General features: G+C 37.4%; 1 protein-coding gene across 1 annotated transcript; it reads left to right on the top strand.

Moving 5' to 3' along the window:
• Positions 1-2,260: 2,260 nt before the first annotated feature.
• Positions 2,261-15,491, top strand: ERCC8 (excision repair cross-complementation group 8; the record flags this gene model as incomplete). Its single annotated transcript, XM_009587385.1, has 8 exons — positions 2,261-2,352; positions 2,502-2,603; positions 5,068-5,191; positions 6,690-6,771; positions 7,426-7,494; positions 9,647-9,713; positions 12,520-12,623; positions 15,346-15,491. Coding segments are annotated over exons 2-8 (693 nt in total), but the record flags the coding sequence as incomplete, so codon positions are not given.
• Positions 15,492-18,293: the final 2,802 nt, after the last annotated feature.

Genomic DNA, 18,293 nt, shown 5'->3' with positions numbered 1-18,293 from the left:
CCTCTGATCATTTTTGTGGCTCTCCTCTGGACCCGCTCCAACAGGTCCATGTCTTTCGTGTGCTGAGGGCTCCAGAGCTGGACGCGGTGCTCTAGGTAAGGTCTCACCAGAGCGGAGAAGAGGGGCAGAATCACCTCCCTCGACCTGCTGGCCAAGCTTCTTTTGATGCAGTACAGGGTACGGTTGGCTTTCTGGGCTGCGAGTGCACGTTGCTGGCTCATGTCCAGCTTTTCATCCACCAGTACCCCCAAGTCCTTCTCTGTGGGGCTGCTCTCAATCCCTTCATCCCCCAGCCTGTATTGATAGTGGGGGTTGCCTCGACCCTGCACTTGGCCTTGTTGAACCTCATGAGGTTCACGTGGGCCCCACTTCTTGAGCTTGTCCAGGTCCCTCTGGATGGCATCCCGTCCCTCAGGTGTGTCGACCGCACCACTCAGCTTGGTGTCATCTGCAAACTTGCTGAAGGTTCACTCGATCCCACTCTCTGTGTCGTTGGTGAAGACATTAAACAGTACCGGTTCCAATATGGACCCCTGTGGGACACCACTCGTCACCGATCTCTATCTGGACATTGAGCCGTTGACCGCTACCCTCTAGATGCAACCATCCAATCAATTCCTCATCTACCAGATAGTCCACCCATCAAATCCATCTCTCTCCAGTTTAGAGAGAAGGATGTCGTGGGGGACCGTGTCAAAGGCCTTACAGATGTCCAGATAGATGACGTCGGTAGCTCTTCCCATGTCCACTGGTGTAGTCACTCCACCGTAGAAGGCCACTAGGTTGGTCAGGCAGGACTTGCCCTCAGTGAAGCCATGCTGGCTGCCTCTCATCACCTCCCTGTCCTGCATGTGCCTTAGCATAGCTTCCAGGAGGATCTTTTCCATGATCTTCCCAGGCGCAGAGGTGAGGCTGACTGGCCTGTAGTTCCCCGGGTCTTCTTTTTTTCCCTTTTTAAAAATGGGGGTTATGTTTCCCCCTTTCCAGTCAGCGGGAACTTCACTGGACTGCCATGACTTCTAGAATGGAAGCAGAGTGGGGAGAATTTACGTTACTTGGACAACTGTCCACCTAACACTTCCCTTCCTAAACATTTTAATTTTGACTTTAAAAAGGAATAATTTATAGTCTGCAGTAGATTGTATTTATAACTATATTTTAAAGTCATATGTTTTAAAACATTTCCTTAGAGGGATTTATTACATCACTAAAATTCAATCTTGAGCTTAAAAGTTTTAAACTAGGTATCTTGTATATGACAAAATTCATACACAAAGAAAAAATGGAATGTAATTTATAGGTGAATTCTTGCATAATTATGTTTCACAGCTTTTAAAAGAGCTTAAATGACTTGCTGCTTTTGAAGCATGCCTATAGACATGCTGTTGGAGGTCTGCCTGTAGCAGCCTAAGCTTCTCACATCAAGATTTTTGCCACTCAAGCTGAAGCTGAGTAGGGGCACTCTGCCTTACAGCTTTTCAAGTTATCTACTTAGTTACGTTTTTGTTGATAGTGTTTTTTACAAAACAGTGCTGTAGGAAGCACTGATCATCTTGTAGGGCTAATTTTATATCAAGTAGTATAGTTTAAGGAAGCAGAATCTGTCTTTTTTTCTTTTACTATGTAATTTTAGCATATTTAAAGATACAGGCTACTACTAAGTAGTACAAGATACTAATTGCAGCTCAGAAAAGTTTGTCTTGGAAGCTTCATGTGGATAGCGTAGTTTTTATTTAATGTTACAGAAAACATAACACACAAACATTGTTTCCTTAAAGAAAATATTGGAATTGTTAAACTAAATGAAGCTGTCCACTAGGTGTCCGTAGTTCCAAGTAAGATGAAGCTTGGAAGGATGGTACATGATGAAGCTTGAAAGTAACTAATACTTGTTGCAACTACAACAACTGCTTCTTAATGTTTCTTTTGCTCAGCGTTTTCAAATTACGTTCCATGTTTTGTTTCGTATGTTGACCCCAAATGCAGTTTTGCTATTTCTTTGAGCCTATTTTACATATTTATTTCTCTCTTACCTTCCAAACAACATAAAGAATAATCTTTTTTTTCTGCCAACTTCACAGGACTTATTTCCAGACCTGCAAGTCTAGTTTTGCAAATATAACAGGGATGGGTTAAATGCCTTGAGGAAGCGCGAAACTACGATTTGAGCTGTTCAGAGCTACATAGTAACATTCTACAATTCTGTTCTTGTTGTTCATATCTCTGTTTTTCTTTTTTTGTTGTTGTTGTTTTAAGGGTTCTAAGTTTGGAATTAAATAAAGATAGAGATGTGGAAAGAATACATGGGAGTGGTATCAACACCCTTGATATTGAGCCTGTTGAGGGAAGATAGTAAGTATATACTTTAGTTGGTAAAAATGTATATGAGAACTTCACTGTATTTTGGTATTATGATTCTATTTTCTTGCTGAATACTCAATTATATTGAGCGTATTGAAATCATGAGTGTTGTAATTTGTGTGCTTTATTAATACTTTCAGCATGTTATCCGGTGGGTCAGATGGTGTTATTGTACTTTATGACCTTGAAAACTTGAGCAGAAAACCAAGTTACACATGTAAAGCGCTTTGTTCTGTGGGAAGGTAGGTACTCAAAAATTCTATTAAATGTTCAAATTGGTATCTCTTGATTAATTAAACTCACAAATTAATGTGTGTTCTTATTTCTAGGATAAAAAGACTGTAGAAAATAGTGTCAGAAATCTTTGAAGGCTAGCATGATGCAGTATGTTTTTTGGCATGCAAAAAAAAGCAAGAAACTTTGTGAGGATTTATGTGATTTACTGAATGGCAGTCACCTTACTATCGATAGAATTAATTCTGTATTTTTCTTTGGTAGAAAAGGTTGGGATATGTGGAATAATGGGGGGAAATACTGCATATAGAATAGTGAGAGAATATATATATATATACACTGCATATATATATATATACACACTGCATATATAATATATATATATACTGCATATAGAATAGCCCTGAGACATGAAACCAGGCTGAATGGCATGTGGCCATTACTAAGCCTAGCTAGATCAAAGGTGATTCCTGCAGAGCTACTCAAGAGTTTTTTAGTTCATTCCTCAGTCCTCTGGATTGTGGGAGAATTGATTGCTCTGGTGCAGTGCTGAACACAGTCCAGTGTTGTGCACTTGTATTTATTGTACCAGGATAATTAGCTACATGACTTTAGATTTTTCTGCACAATGCAAACAAATGCCTCTGCAGGAGTAAGTTCACGCTGAGTCAGGCTTGATTTCCTGGCACTGCAGGTACTGAAGATTTTTAGCTTGACCCCTCTGTAGAATAAATGCACAAAATCTGTTGATTTTTAGCACTGTGGCAAAGGAACAGGCCTTTCTCGGGTCTGCTTCAGAGGTGAGCAATGCAGGAGCTAGTAAACTGAGTTCAACAGTTGCTCAATAGCTCTTGCTTAGTATTGTCAATGCTGGCTTCTGTGCTTTCTAGCAACCCAAGTAAGCATGAAGGTTTATTAGCTTAGGTGTAGTGCCAGATCAATACAGAAGATCTGAATCTGCGTTTACACAATGATACCCCTGCAATAGCTATCGCTTTGGAGGCGAGGACACTTGAGAGAACAATGCAAAGATAAGAGCTGAAGTGAAGAAATCTTGTGAGCCCTTCGCTAGCTGCAGGTGGAGCCAGTTGGACTATTTTCGCATGTGTACTGCGTCTGGTTGGGATGGAGTTAATTTTCATCGTAGTAACTTGTATGGTGCTAAGTTTTGGATTTGTGACCAGTCTTGATAACACTGATGTTATAGCTGTTGCTGAACAGTGCTTGCATAGTGTCAAGGCATTCTCTGTTCCTCACTCTGCCCCCTCAGCAAGTAGGCTAGGGGTGGACAAGAGGCTGGGAGGGAACACAGCTGGGACACCTGACCCAAATTGACCAAAGGGATGTTGACATTCCATCCCATTAAATGTCATGTGCAGCAATAAAACTGGGGGGAGCTTTCCAGGGGTTGCTGTTGCTCAGGGTCTGGCTGGGCATCATTCTGCCCGTGGTGATGGATTGCTTTTGCATCAGTTGTTTTTCTCTTTTTTGTGGGTTGTTTTGGTTTGTTTCCTTTTTCTTATTGAAATGTCTTTATCTCAGCCCACAAGTTTTCTCACCTTTGCCATTTGGATTCTCTCCCCTATCCCACTGCAGGGGGGGGAGTGAGTGAGCGGCTGTGGTGGTGCTTAGCTGCCTAAGGTTAACCCACAACAGTATGGTACTTCTTCTGAGTCTGGGAGCATGGTTTTGGGCCCTGAAGCTGGATCCATGTGGATCTAGCTCAGATATGAGTGGCCTCGCAGGTATGTGAAACGACCTGTATTGTTCAGAGCCTGGTCAATTGAATCATATCTTGGAGCTGTCAAGATTGGCTCTGGTGTCCCTTCTTCCCATCACTGTTAATGTATTATTAATTATATTACATTCTGTTACTATGCCTAGTTGAGTTGAAAGTTTCATATTGTTCTTCCTCTTTCATTTCTAAATGCAAAAATAGCTAATTCTCAGTAACTCAGTCCACTGCTATTTGGTGACTTCAGTATACATGAATTTCCAATAACTGTGTAGCTGTAATTATTAGCTAATAATCATGAATATTTTGAACTGTATATGTGATTGTATTTTTCAGTGGATCCATTTCTAAGACAGTGGGATTCCACAAGCATAAATGGTTTGTGGTGTTAGGCCCTCATGTTATACATTATATCTTTAAACATTAGAATTTTAAAATTTCAAAAGACATTAATGCCTTTTATGCCTCAGACTGAGTGTCTTATCTTGAGATATGCTACAGATACCATATTTTGAAAAGGTGAACGATTTGTGGTTTCTTGAAATGAGGGTTCTTCAAAGTAATTAACATTGGTTGATTGAAAATTGAGGCACCAAAACAACTAGTTCTTCTTTAAAACTTCAGTACCAATTAAAAAAAATGTTTAAACTGTGTTTTCAACTTGTCATCGAATATCAAGGCAATTATAAGATGATTATCAAGACTCTAACCAACTGGAATCTTCTCCTTGATTGTAGGAGCCATCCTGATGTACATAGATTCAGTGTGGAGACAGTCCAGTGGTATCCTCATGACACTGGCATGTTTACATCCAGCTCATTTGATAAAACCTTGAAAATATGGGATACAAATACTTTACAAGTAAGAGCGAATTTCTACAACTTGCAGGCTTCTTTGTATGCATGTTGTTCGTTCCGCATCTGCAGTTCACCCAGAGCTCAACAGGACCAAGCATCCAGAAGGATGAAAACCAGCCGATTGTTGGAACTGTGGGTGCAGCAGAGGGTGGTGTGGTTCTGGCATTCACGCATACTTTGGTGTGTACCTGTCTGTTTCTGAAGACCTCGATGTCTAAACTGCATGAGAGCCTGGAACTCTTGGGACAATTCCTTTCTGCTTTTGCTGTGAACAAGAATACTGCTAGTTGAATTTATGCTATGTTAACTTGTCCACCAAGGACTGGTCTGAAGTTCATTCTTGGAGATTGTTGAGTGTAATGGTAGTGTACAGCAGGGATAATTACTAAATACTGCTTTTGAAGGACTGGTGGTCTTGGCATTCAGGGTCATTAGGTCCAAAATTCTGCTGTAGTAAGCACTATAGACACCGTTTCTAAAAATTGGTGGAGAATGAAAGAAACCATTAAGAAAATGCTAACCAATGTAACTGGCTTTATTAAAGTAAACAGATTCTGTAGGATTTTATGTTGCTTTGACTCACTAATCCTTGCATCTAATTGTTGAACTGTGAATTCTGGACTGCAGTTTATCCTGTTTCCAGTATGCATGTATTGATGGATTTACACTGATGCTATTTGAGTGTTGTTTCATGCATAGTGAAAGAATTTCAAAGAAGTAAGAGGTCTGTCATCCTAGGGACACAGTAGAGAATAAATTTGGACCCTTTTTTTGTGAGATGTGAAGCTGTGTTTGCAGTTACTAAATCTTCTTGTAAATGCAAAGTTTAGTTTGCTTTCCAGGTAGTTCTGTGAGCATCACTTAAGACAGTGTTCATGTGTAGGTTATTGACTGACCTGTTCTGCCACCAAATGGTGTATTTGAAAACACAGACAACTTAGTTTCAAGGAGGTATTTTTATATACAGTATTTTAGAATGAGGTAACAAAAGCAATTGTACCTGAAAGTACTTGTACTGATTATTAAAGCCAGTATTATATTTCATTAATTTTTAACACTCAGAAGGGAGCTAATGATTTTGTGGGTTGGTTTTTTTTTTATATGTGATGTTTGTGAATAAAAAGGGGCTTCTAAATTTAGTGAAAGTGCCTCTTTCCTATTGACTTCTATCTCCATATTACAACCTTGCTAGCTTTTTAAATTTTTGATGATTTTTAAATAATTTCCATTCATGCTTCAGATTATCCAGTTTTCTTGGTCTTTTTTTGGGGTCATCTCTGAGCTCTGGCATAGTTGTTCTAGTGCTGGAAACAGACTTATTTACTTTGCACTGTTTGCGTGATCTGGTTTCTAACCAGGAGAGTTACTGTTAGTATGTAAATAGTAATATTTGTATTGAATAGTCTCATTTGTGGCTGTTACTTGAAAAATACTTTATAATGAGGATTTACATTCTGATAACATGCTTGGGGCTATGATTAATTTAATCTTTTTATTATCAGCCTGCAGATGTATTTCACTTTGAGGGAACAGTCTATAGCCATCACATGTCTCCAGTTGCTACAAAGCATTGTTTAATAGCAGGTGTGTATGTGTTTTTAAGAAATGCCCTATATATTTTGGGGTTATAGTAAAAAGCAAGTAATATTCAGTAGGGTTTTTTTCCCCTTCCCTGTCTTATTTTTACTTAATTGAAGTCCTCATAAGACATGAGGTCATTGGTAAAATCAAGTAGTATCGTTTAGTCAGATATGTCGGTAAGAATATCACATTTGGTCTTCTGAAATAATGTATCAATCAATTCTCCTTGCTAGTTATAACTAGGTTATCTTTCATTACATAAGTTAGCATTTGAAGGTTATTAGTTCCAAACATAGTAAATTTGTATAAATAGGGGTGTGTGTTTATTGCTCACATGTACACAATTTAACTATGTCTAGCAAAAAAAAAATATTTAAAGAGGAGATATTTTTAATTTTTAAGTTTTTTAAGTACTGTCCCTGTATTAGGACAGTATTTAGAAGCCCCCAGTTTCTAAACTTTGTTTGTTATATGGTAAATTCATTTGGACTAAAAATGTAAATCTGTTAATAGAATGCATTGCTCTGACTAAATGAATTGTTATGCAGCTAACGTTTTTCTTCTATTTCTTTATCGTTGCTAAGATTTTTTTGTCATTGTTTTCTCACATGCTGGGGTTTTTTTCTTTTTTAGCTGTCTTTGTTTCTCTTGTTACAGTTGGTACCAAAAGCCCCAAAGTACAGCTCTGTGACTTGAAGTCTGGATCCTGTTCTCACATTCTGCAGGGTACTTTTTAGTCTGAAACATAAATGTTAAACAATAACTACTTTGAGTAAAACAAGTCCTGTAAAGAAACACTGTATACAATGTATTCTTTGTAAGTAACATGACTAATTTATTATTGCCAGTTGTGAAAGTTACACAGTGGCAAAAGGTTCTTCTGGGTGTTAGTCTAGTGCTAATGAATTGGAGAATACAAATATTAATTAATGAGCAGTTATTACAGATGTTTGGGCATTTTCATGAGCTAATCAATAGTGATTACTATTTATTACATGGTTAAGTGTAGGCATTGGTTCTGTGTTCATGGAAATTCAATATGGGGTACTGCTTTTTTTTAAAAAAAAAAAACCAACCAACCAACCCCAAACCAAAAAAAACCCCAAGGCCAAAACAAAAAAAACCAAAAAAAACCCCACACCTTCACTGTTTTTGATAAAATCTCCTGTGGAGGTGCTTGCATGGATTTGTTTAGAAGTTTCTTTGTAACAGGCAAGATACTACTTACTATAGAACGGTGGTATCTAATCCGTTGCATTTACCTAATTCAGTAAGCATAGGGGTTTATTGTTGCATAATCCATTACTTTTTGCACTTAATGAGGATTTGCCCTTAATGTCTCTTTCCTAATGTTTACTTTCTGGAGTATGAGTGTATATACACATGCTCAGGTGAAGGTAATTACAAGGTAAACCTTGATGCTTCAAACCAGCAGGGCAAGAGCCAGATCTGATCTAGAAACTGTAGAGAAGTGTTAGCTCAGACACAGCAATGTGCAAATGCAGCTCTATTTCTTCACTGGCCAGCTCAAGTCTAAAAGCAGCCTAGGTGCTTTCGTGTGATGCAGAGCTTAAGCCAGTAAGTCTTTCTGAACTGAATCAGCCATCATGGGTGTCTCAATGTTCTGTTTCTAGAACTGAGAGCACCAGAGAGTGCAGGCACAAAAATAGTTCTCTGGAGAATCAGTGCGGTTTCAGCAGGGCTTCTTAATTTTGACACGAGTTAGTGCTTTCCAGGCACAAGCTGGTTGTGTCTTTGTACGAGTGCAATATGAGATGAACAAGTTCCACTAAAAATAATCTAATAATTCTTTACAGAACTTGAAGCACTCAATAGTGTCTTGAAAATAGGTATGAATGTTTTTCACATAGGCTAACTCTAGCAGCTGAAATGGAGCTAAATGTTTGTCTGTAGTTTACTTAATGGATCCAAATAAATGTGTCTGCCCTGAGCTTTCCAAGTGTATCCTGTAGTACCTTATTATGGAGATTTTTTCCATTATCCTGGAAATCACAGCCCTTTGATTACTTCAAGTAATGGAAAACCAACTACTGGAAGAGGTACCGGAAATAAGGTGGTTCGCATAGCTTTAAACTGCATTAGCAAAAATGTATTTGTTTAACTTAGTTTATTTTTCAGTAATGTGTTTCTATTACTACATGAAGCATGATTGCATTCTTTCCATTCAGGACACCTTACACTTCCTATTGTCTGTATTTGTCTAACATTTTTTTAAACTTTCCAAGTTTTAAAATGTGTGTGCGTATATATATGTGTATAACGTGCCACTAAGCTGCACTGGGTATGACGTTGCTAAGAAGATGTTTATCTTAATATCTTAATATTTCAGACCCAATTAGGGGAAAAAATATCCCAAATTCAGGACAAGAGTATTTGAGGATAAGCTGAATAAAGTTTTAATCTTAAGTACATAAGGTAAATATACTTTTTATTAAACGTTTTGAAAGGATTTGAAGAAAAACAAATGGAAAGTTCCTTCTGCATGTGAGAACACCAGTGCTAACACAAAATTTAATAACAGTACTTGAAGTAAACTCAGTAGCTGTGACTGTGTATAATGTGTTTTGCATAGGTAAAACCATCTTTCTTACCAAAAGTTATACACAAGTAATACTCAATGTATCACTTTCAGCTCACTGCAATCCCACTTGAGCAAGAGGAAGAAAGAGAAATAATCTGTAGCCCAAAATAATGTGTTTTCACAAAATTCAAATTCATGTTACAATTCAGATTATTGTTCTGGATTGGTGAATCCTATAGAACTAAGTATATGCTTTTATTTTTAGTTATTTGCATAAAATGGTGTGTATAAATATTTTCCTAGAAAATCATATAAGCCTTTTCATATAATTTTTAGGTCACAGGCAAGAAGTACTGGCAGTGTCTTGGTCCCCACGTCACGAATATATTTTGGCCACAGCAAGGTATAGATGTTGCTGGACAGTTATATGCATTAAAAATGTCTGATGGTGAAATTTAATGTATTCATTATGCATGTTTTTAACAATTCAAATGCACTTTTAAAGTTAATCTTCATCATTTACTTTAACCTCTTCACAGTTTTGTAGGTCTTGCCTAGAAAAGCTATCCAAGTGATGCTTATTTTATAGGAAGATTGTACAGAATTTTGAAATAGTAATTGCATCTAAAGGTATAGGAAAATGATAGAGCATTATAGAGATATTTACTTCTTGCAGTTTATTAGTGTGCACCCTGCTAATCTGTTTTATAACAAAGTAAAACATGTTTAGCTCAAAGTACCATCTTGGTTAATCATGCTCAATTATGTCAAAGAGCATAATGCAGGTAGCTTAGCTGACAGGTAATAACTTTCCAAGCTACAGTAATTCAGTGAGTACGGATTGTATGTTGATATTCGTGGGCCTTTTTTTTTTTTTTTAATTCCAGCCACTTTCAGTCTAAAAGATCCTCTTGGGTTTCCTGTAGCTTTTGCATATGTTAGCTTTTGATTACAATGTGACATTTCTCTTCTCAGTTTCATGGTTGGCCTGTTTTTTCTTTTGAACTGTGGAGATGAACAGCTGTTTGATAAGTTGAGAGTGAAATTTGAGTAAGTTGGTATCAGAATTGCATACCCTTGGCTTCTGATGCCAAGCCTCTGAAAGGCTCAATATAGTTGGGAAATTTTCTAACAGTGTGATTTATTTGTTTGTTTTAGCAAATGAAAAATTCTTTCCAGTTTTTCCATCACAGAAATAGTAGCAAATTTTGTTGATTAAATATTGACTTATTGACGTCTCCCGAAACATTTTGCTTCAAAGACATATAACTATAAACTGCATCTACCTATGTTGTCATGTTGCCTTATGATAATTGCATGTTAAACATATTTCTTATGGCTCCATTACTTAATGCCGTGCTATAATTGCACTACTAGTTCCTAATAACATAACTCCGTTTTGCCATCTGCTTAGACAAATATGGGCAAGAACTGGCAATACTGACATAATGAAGAGGTAGTGAGGAGAAACTGACTGGTACTGGTAAAAAGAGAATCTGGACTAACCTTGCATATCAGGAGATGTGACTGTTTTTCAAGACAACTGTATGTTTGCTTGTGATCATTTCAGGGAAGGGAAAATGTATTTTGGGGTTTTATGTGGCTTGTATGTGAAACGTGTTATTTCAAATTTCTCTATATGATGCTCAGCTCTTCCATAGTTTTGGCAGGAGATTGGAATGGTCAAGAAGAGATGTTTTCTGGGTGTCTTTCACACATTTCAGATTCAGGCACTAGAGAACATTATAAGCTCTTTCTTGCTCATTATAACTGGCTAGAAAAGATTAGCCAATAGAAACTGCTTCATCAAAAATGGACAACTGTAGGCTTTTATAACAAGGAAGCTCTTTCTATGCCTTTGTTAAAAATATTTCAATGAACTACCTGCAGTTTGTTGCTCATTTTACAGTCAGCTCAAACCTCAGCGGTATCTCTATTCACAGCCTTAGAATATTTGTTTGCAGCAAAGTAATGTCTTGTCAGCATATTCCATTGGAATACCACTTGGAAGTTAACAGAATCAGTCTGTAGTGGAGGGGAGCACAAAAGAACAAATTAGTCATTAGCTTTGTCAGATGCAGAACAGGTAAGAAAACAGTTGGTTTTGCTTTGGTCAGTTGGTATATGTATACTATATATATTCCTGATACTAATGTACTGATCTAACTTGAGATCACGCAAGAAAAAGCATGTAGTACTTCGGTTAGAAGACTGCGTATCTAAGAAGCAGTTTGATTGGGTATATTTTCCAGCTGTAGATCAAATAGATGCAGTTGTTTTTGTTTAGCTGGGGTGAAAAGTGATTTATGGTTTGTTTGTTTGTTTTCTCCAAAAGGACAGTTAAGTTGCAGGGAACTGTCTGAATAGTTTCAGTAAATACATCTACACTGGTGACTTAGTGCATGTGAAGTGGTCTTTTCTATGAATTTACCTCCTATCTATACCTGGGAGTCATGTGGTGCACGCGGGGAAGTATATTACTGGAACGCTCAGATCAAGCTGCACATTAAGGTGCAAAGTGCACTGCCTGCAGTGTTGCTGTCTAAGCATGTACATAGTACCAACAGTTACTATAGCTTTTGTTGCTGGCAAAGACAGAATGTGAGCATGCAGCCTGGGAACCAGAATGAATCACAGCAGCCTGAACCTTGGTCTTTCCCTCCTTGTGCCACCCTGGTAATGTAGATAAAGCCAGTGAGTTCCTACAGAAGCAAGCTCCCAGTGTTTCTCTGCCATAGCACCATATGACAACAGAGCATATAGACCTATCCAGCCTTCGTGTATGTAGCCAACTTGTGTACTAGTCATACTGTAGATCTGTGATAGCAAGAGCCTAAGTTCCCAGCCAGCCATCACAGACAATGCTGGAGTCTGTAGCTACAGTTTAATCAACAGAAGAATTAGCAAGCTTATTCCTAGTCTGTGTATGTATGCAAGGGTGTTATGTGGTAGACAGAGGCAAGTGTATTGTATTGTAGACAAAGATTCACTCTTAACTTAGGTGCCTGTAGTGTACCAGCTATATTTATTAATTCATGTAAATGAATGTCTGAAGTCTGTCTTAAAAATTTTTTCATTAAATTCTATTGGCTTGAATGTGACTGCATGATGAGTAGTTCAGAATAGTTGCTGGCCCAGGTTGGCTAAAGACAGTTATTGAACCAGGGTGCACACAATTTCCCTAATGTATGCAAATCTGTTTTTCTTAGTGCTGACAGTAGAGTAAAATTATGGGATGTGAGGAGAGCATCTGGATGTCTGACTACGCTTGATCAGCACAATGGAGAAAAGTCCAAAGCATCTTCTGAGGCAGGTAATACAGAATATAACTGGTGGTAATCCATACGTAACTAGAATCATTCTTGTATTTCATAAATGTGTTGAATACTAAGACCATCAAGGAGAGTAGTGATAATCCAGTTCTTCTACCTACTGCTTAACACAGGCCATTGAATTTTATTCAGTTACTTCTGTTATAGAGACAGTGTTTGTGGTTGGGGATCTTGTTTAGGGAGATCTCCTTGGCAACAGTATTGTATCTGTTCTGAATGGTTTTCCCCCTAAAATGGGAAATTTTGCCATCTGTTTCATGGGCAGAAGAATTCATTCCTGTTGTAGATTAGGTTTCATATAAACAGCAGTCACTTCGTACTTCGTAAGCTGTTCCAGTAGTTAATTTCCCTCCTTTAAAAACAAAGATAACACAAACAAAACCCGCAAAAGTGTGTTCCTTTTCCTGTTTAAATTAATCTTGCTTCCAGTGCGAGCCTCTAGAATATTTTCTCATATGTGGTGCCATAAAATCAATTATATTCCTTTTATACTGCATAAAGTATACAACAGAGTATAAATTTATGATTATATTTAATTTTACAGGAAGCTAAATTATATTCATTTCCATAGAGTCAAATGCATTAATGGTGCATTAATTATCACATTTCCGTATGTAAAAAAAGTCTAAATTAAAGGGAATCTTCTGAACTTTAAATTATAGTTAATGAATTTTGGTCAATTCTGGAAAAAAGATATTTAATTTTGGCAGGCCAAAAAAGTACTTGAACGGTTGCTGTTCTGAGGTAGAAATACACAGTATTTGGAATTGAAGTAGAAACTGTGTATCATGGCTCTGAACAAAGGGATTTGCGTAGCATAAATCATAGTAATTAAGGCTGCAGGTCAGTCTGACTTGTTATGTGCAACTTATTGCACGTAGAAAAACACATGCAAATCTCTGTAAAGTCAAACTAATTTTCAAAAATGTACAATTAGAGGATATGAAGTAGCAGTATCTGTTTTAATAACCATGCTCTCTGCTATGTAAATTGTTGTATTGTAATGTAGATGTTTGGTTTTAACAATTTGAAATTTCATTGAAATTCAAGAAATTATTGAGATGAAAATGCTCCAAAGAAATCGAAGACTTATGAAAAAAGAAAAATTTGGACAAATTTTCTTTTATGAAAAACAAAATTCTGTGTAACTCCCAAGATCATTAGTGCCATTTTACACATTCCTTTGAATGACATGTTGTCTTGTTCAAACACAACAACTTTCTTTTCAACTTTATTTCTCTGACAGGTTCAAGATGATTTTTTGATAATCTAATGGCAATCAGATAGACTAGGATATTAAGTATATTGAAATATAGCTGAACTAAACCAAATGCAGCTAACAATTTTTAAAATAGAATTCTTGAAAAACAGATAACACTTTTTACCTAAGAGGTATGTCTAAATTGTGTACTGCAGTATAATGCAGTATCCGTTTTTCAGTGAGTTAATTTATGGGCACCATAATTAGGTTTTCTGTGGTAGCACTGAGTTGGATTTTAGCTACTTTAACATACTTAAGAATGTGCAGTATTGCAGGGTGAACTCAATGGAATTCATTTATAGTACTCTATAAACAATATAGAATATTCAGTTGGAAAGGACCTACAATGATCATCTAGTCCAACTGCCTGACCAATTCAGGGCTGACCAAAAGTTAAGGCATGTTATTTAGGGCACTGCCAAATGCCTCTTAAACACTGCCAGGCTTGGGGCATCAGCCACCTCTCTAGGAAGCCTGTTCCAGTGTTTGACCACCCTCCTGGGAAAGAAATGCTTCCTAATGTCAAGTCTGAACCTCCCCTGGCGCAGCTTTGAACCATTCCCACGCATCCTGGACACCAGGGAGAAGAGCTCAGCACCTCCCTCTCCATGTCCCCTCCTCGGGAAGCTGTAGAGAGCAATGAGGTCCCCCCCAAGCCTCCTTCTCTCCAAACTAGACAAGCCCAAAGTCCTTAGCCGCTCCTCACATGTCTTCCAGCCCTTTCACCAGCTTTGTGCCCTGGACGCATTCAAGGACCTTCACATCCTTCTTAAATTGTGGAGCTCAGAACTGCACACAGTGCTCCAGGTGAGGCCGCACCAGTGCTGAATAATCAAGCAGGACAATCACCTCTCTTGACTGGCTGGTTATGCTGTGTTTGATGCACCCCAGGATGCGGTTTGCCCTCTCGGCTGCCAGGGCTCGCTGCTGATGCATATTGAGCCTGCTGTCGACCAGCACCCCAGATCCCTTTCTGCAGGGCTGCTCTCCAGCCACTCCTCTCCCAATTTATACTTGTGCCCGGCATTACTGCATCCCAGGTGCAGAAACCGGCATTTCGGCCTGTTAAATTTTATCCCGTTAATCATTGCCTAGTGCTCCAATCTATCTGGATCCCTCTGCAAGGCCTGTTGTTCCCCAAAAGACTCAACAGCACCTCCCAGTTCAGTATCATCAGCAAATTTGCTAGTGGTGCATTCAACTCCTGCCTCCAGATCACTGATAAATATATTGAACAGAACAGGCTCTAGAATTGAGCCCTGAGGAGCACCACTTGTGACCGGTCACCAGTCAGATGCTTTTATAAACCAAGAGTTAAATTATTAATTTACTGATATGTTGCCATTTAAACAGCACTTTCAGTACTATACATGGAAGTAAAAATGTGTATACAAAATAGTAATTCTTCTGTGGAAATCTGAACCCTCTCTTTTTCCTGACAGCAAATACTGCTCACAATGGGAGAGTTAATGGTTTATGCTATATGAATGATGGACTTCATCTGTTGACCATTGGTACAGATGATCGGATGCGACTCTGGAACAGCTCCACTGGAGAAAACACATTAGTAAGTTTTCAAGAATCTTCAGTTAGGTTTTTACTTGCACTTAATTTTAGAAGACTTATAATTTGTGCAATTGTCATTACAACGTTGGATATTTATTCATTTTCGTAAAGGGTATAGCTGCTTAATCTCATCATTAGAAGATTTTGTGAGCATTTTTTTTCCAGATTTCTTTTCTTATTTCTATTTCTTATTAAAAAAACAGAGTATGAAGAAACCTGGATCTACTTAAAGATTCAATATGGTAACTTTAAGTTCAGTAATTTGTGAGCACAGCTGAAAACACTTCAGACAATAATGAAAACCTTAATATGCAGTGACTGTTGGTAGAATAATTTTTTTTTTTTAAACTATTAGTTGTCAGTGTGCTATCCACAGGGCAGTCATCCATACCTGAGAGTTTCACTGATTGACTGCCTGGGCTTCTTGCAACTTTCTTTGTGTTTTTGTGGAATCTCTCTTGTGGAGTTGTATAGCAGTGTTAAAAATATCTGTCCCTCTACATTTGCATTGCAACCAAACCGGGGTGGGAGGTGGAAATTAAATCTCTACTGCTGCTCCAGTCCTTTCTATGGCTTGTCTTTTGCTGAAGGTAGCTGTTTTAATTTTCTGTTCAGTAAAGAGAATTGTTTCCTATGTTTATTCTGAAAGAAGGACATACTAGGTAAGTCAGTTTCCATGGGATTTTAGCCAATGGTGATTATAGTCTGTGACTGCTAAGGAGAGGAAGAAATTTTACTCTACCTTAGAAATCTTTTACTTCTGCTGCTCAGTTTCAGAACACAGCAAAAAGAATTCCTTATGGACATTTAAATGAAAGGACTTTTCTATCTCCATGCTACTCGTATTTGCCAGCTTGTTCTCAGCACTTCATATACAGACATCTTTCTGTCTTGAAATCACCATCACCAAAGTAGATAATACAGTTTGTTCGCTCTCCTATCACCAGCTGTATCATTGTTTTTTGTTTTTCTGTGCCTGTTAGTTCATTGACTTGTTTCATAGGCTATTTTACAGTTTTCTTATTTGGTGTGGAATAGCTTGATCCTGCCTTGCTTTTTCAAGCCCAGAATTATATTGTCCAGAGTACTGTATTTTCACACATTGCCCAGAGGTATTGCTTAAAATGATTTCAAGGCACCAGCAGACAAATAAATGCATGTACAGGTAATACAAGTTCACACCGTAGTCCCTCTGTTTCCCCTACTAGCCAGTCCTTTTGATATCTGTAATTTTTTTCTATACCTTTCAAAAGGTATAGAAATTAAGCCATGCATATGAGTTTTTTTGAGCAATGAGCCTAGTGGATTGTTTCAGTTAGTAAGAGAAATGAATGTTGGAGTCATACACGTCTTGCGTACATCCTTTGTCACAAAAAGGAATAGAAAGTCCTGATTCACTGAGTATAAGAAGAATCAAAAAAAGGAAGCAGGTTTTCTGTTTGTCTATGTGTTCAAAGGACAAAGCCATTTTTTAAGATCTTTCTTCAGTTATTGTTTTGGCAGCATCCTTTCCTTTCCGTTGCTCCTCTATCAAGCAGGAATATTTACACTGAGTATATCCATATAATTTACTTTTCCCAGCCTCCACTCATCCCTTTCATTGTGCATGCCTTTGTTATGAGCAGTGGTGTGGCTTGGGAATTGTTGCTGTTACAGCTCACATGCTGTGTAAAGGAGTTTAATTGCTCTTTATCAGCAGAGTAATATGCCTCTTGAAATGACTAGCACTAACAAGACTTAACACAGTCAATATTTACAAACACAGTCTTTACAAAACGAGCAGTATTATCCACAAAGGACATGACATAACCTCCACATCTCATGAAAATACCCTCTCAATATGAAAAAATATCAGCCTATTTGTATGCTAATCAAACTCTCTTTGTACACATTTTTATGATGATTGAGAGAGATTTTCTCAGGACTTCTTTTTATTATTCTTTTCTTACATAAGTGCTTTTTGCTAGGAAAGAGCATACTTTAAAAATAGAGCAACAAGTAGTCATCTTTCTTGCCTGGCTTATGCTGACTGATGCTTATATTTGCCTCAAACTTTGGACTCAGGCAATTGATATAGTATGGATCAAGAACCTAACAAAGCAAGACATTTGTATTAGAATATTTACCTGCTAAACTTTACAAATCTGTTAACTTGTAGTCAAAAGATTTCACAGTTAGGATTTTTTTTTTTCTTTTTTTTAATTATAGGCCATGAGGTTTAGGTAGGGAGCTTTAAAATTAACACAGAGAGCTTTACTAATATTGTATGTATCAGTGAATCTCTGTTTTTCAGCATAAATTAAAAGCATATGTTGTAGGACAATACTATTTGAAAAAAATTTTTATATATAATGCTATGTACTATTAATGAATTTAAATTTAAAATACTGTTATTTTTATTAGAAAAAATGCTTCTTTTAGGTCATAAAATAATGTGTGAATTTCAGGTATTTGTAGTGGACTTCTCTCTCTTTGTGAAAAAAAAAGTGTATTTTATTTGTCAGAATTCTAATGCTTTGTTTTAATTAAGTTTAGAGGTAAACTATACTGTTCTCATGAATATATTTCTGTATTTTCTCATGAATACACTTTTGATGTCTGATAGGACCTAATTAGACTGATATATCCAACTGGAATATTTTCTAGCATGTTTGGAAACTTTCCACTTTCAACCTTTGGTGACATTTTTATCTGTATGGTACTTGTCAAGAGCTTGAAACGTACAGACACTAATAAGCTATACTTCTTATACTACTTTTATTTGCAAGCCTTCTTACACACCTCACAAGCCAGATCTTCAAAATCATAGAATCATAGAATCATT

Source organism: Fulmarus glacialis, unplaced genomic scaffold (assembly GCF_000690835.1).
Source record: "Fulmarus glacialis isolate BGI_N327 unplaced genomic scaffold, ASM69083v1 scaffold5431, whole genome shotgun sequence".
NCBI classification, from domain to species: Eukaryota; Metazoa; Chordata; class Aves; order Procellariiformes; family Procellariidae; genus Fulmarus; species Fulmarus glacialis.
The sequence above is the reverse complement of the archived record's forward strand: the minus strand, read 5'-3'. Positions and strand labels throughout refer to the sequence as shown.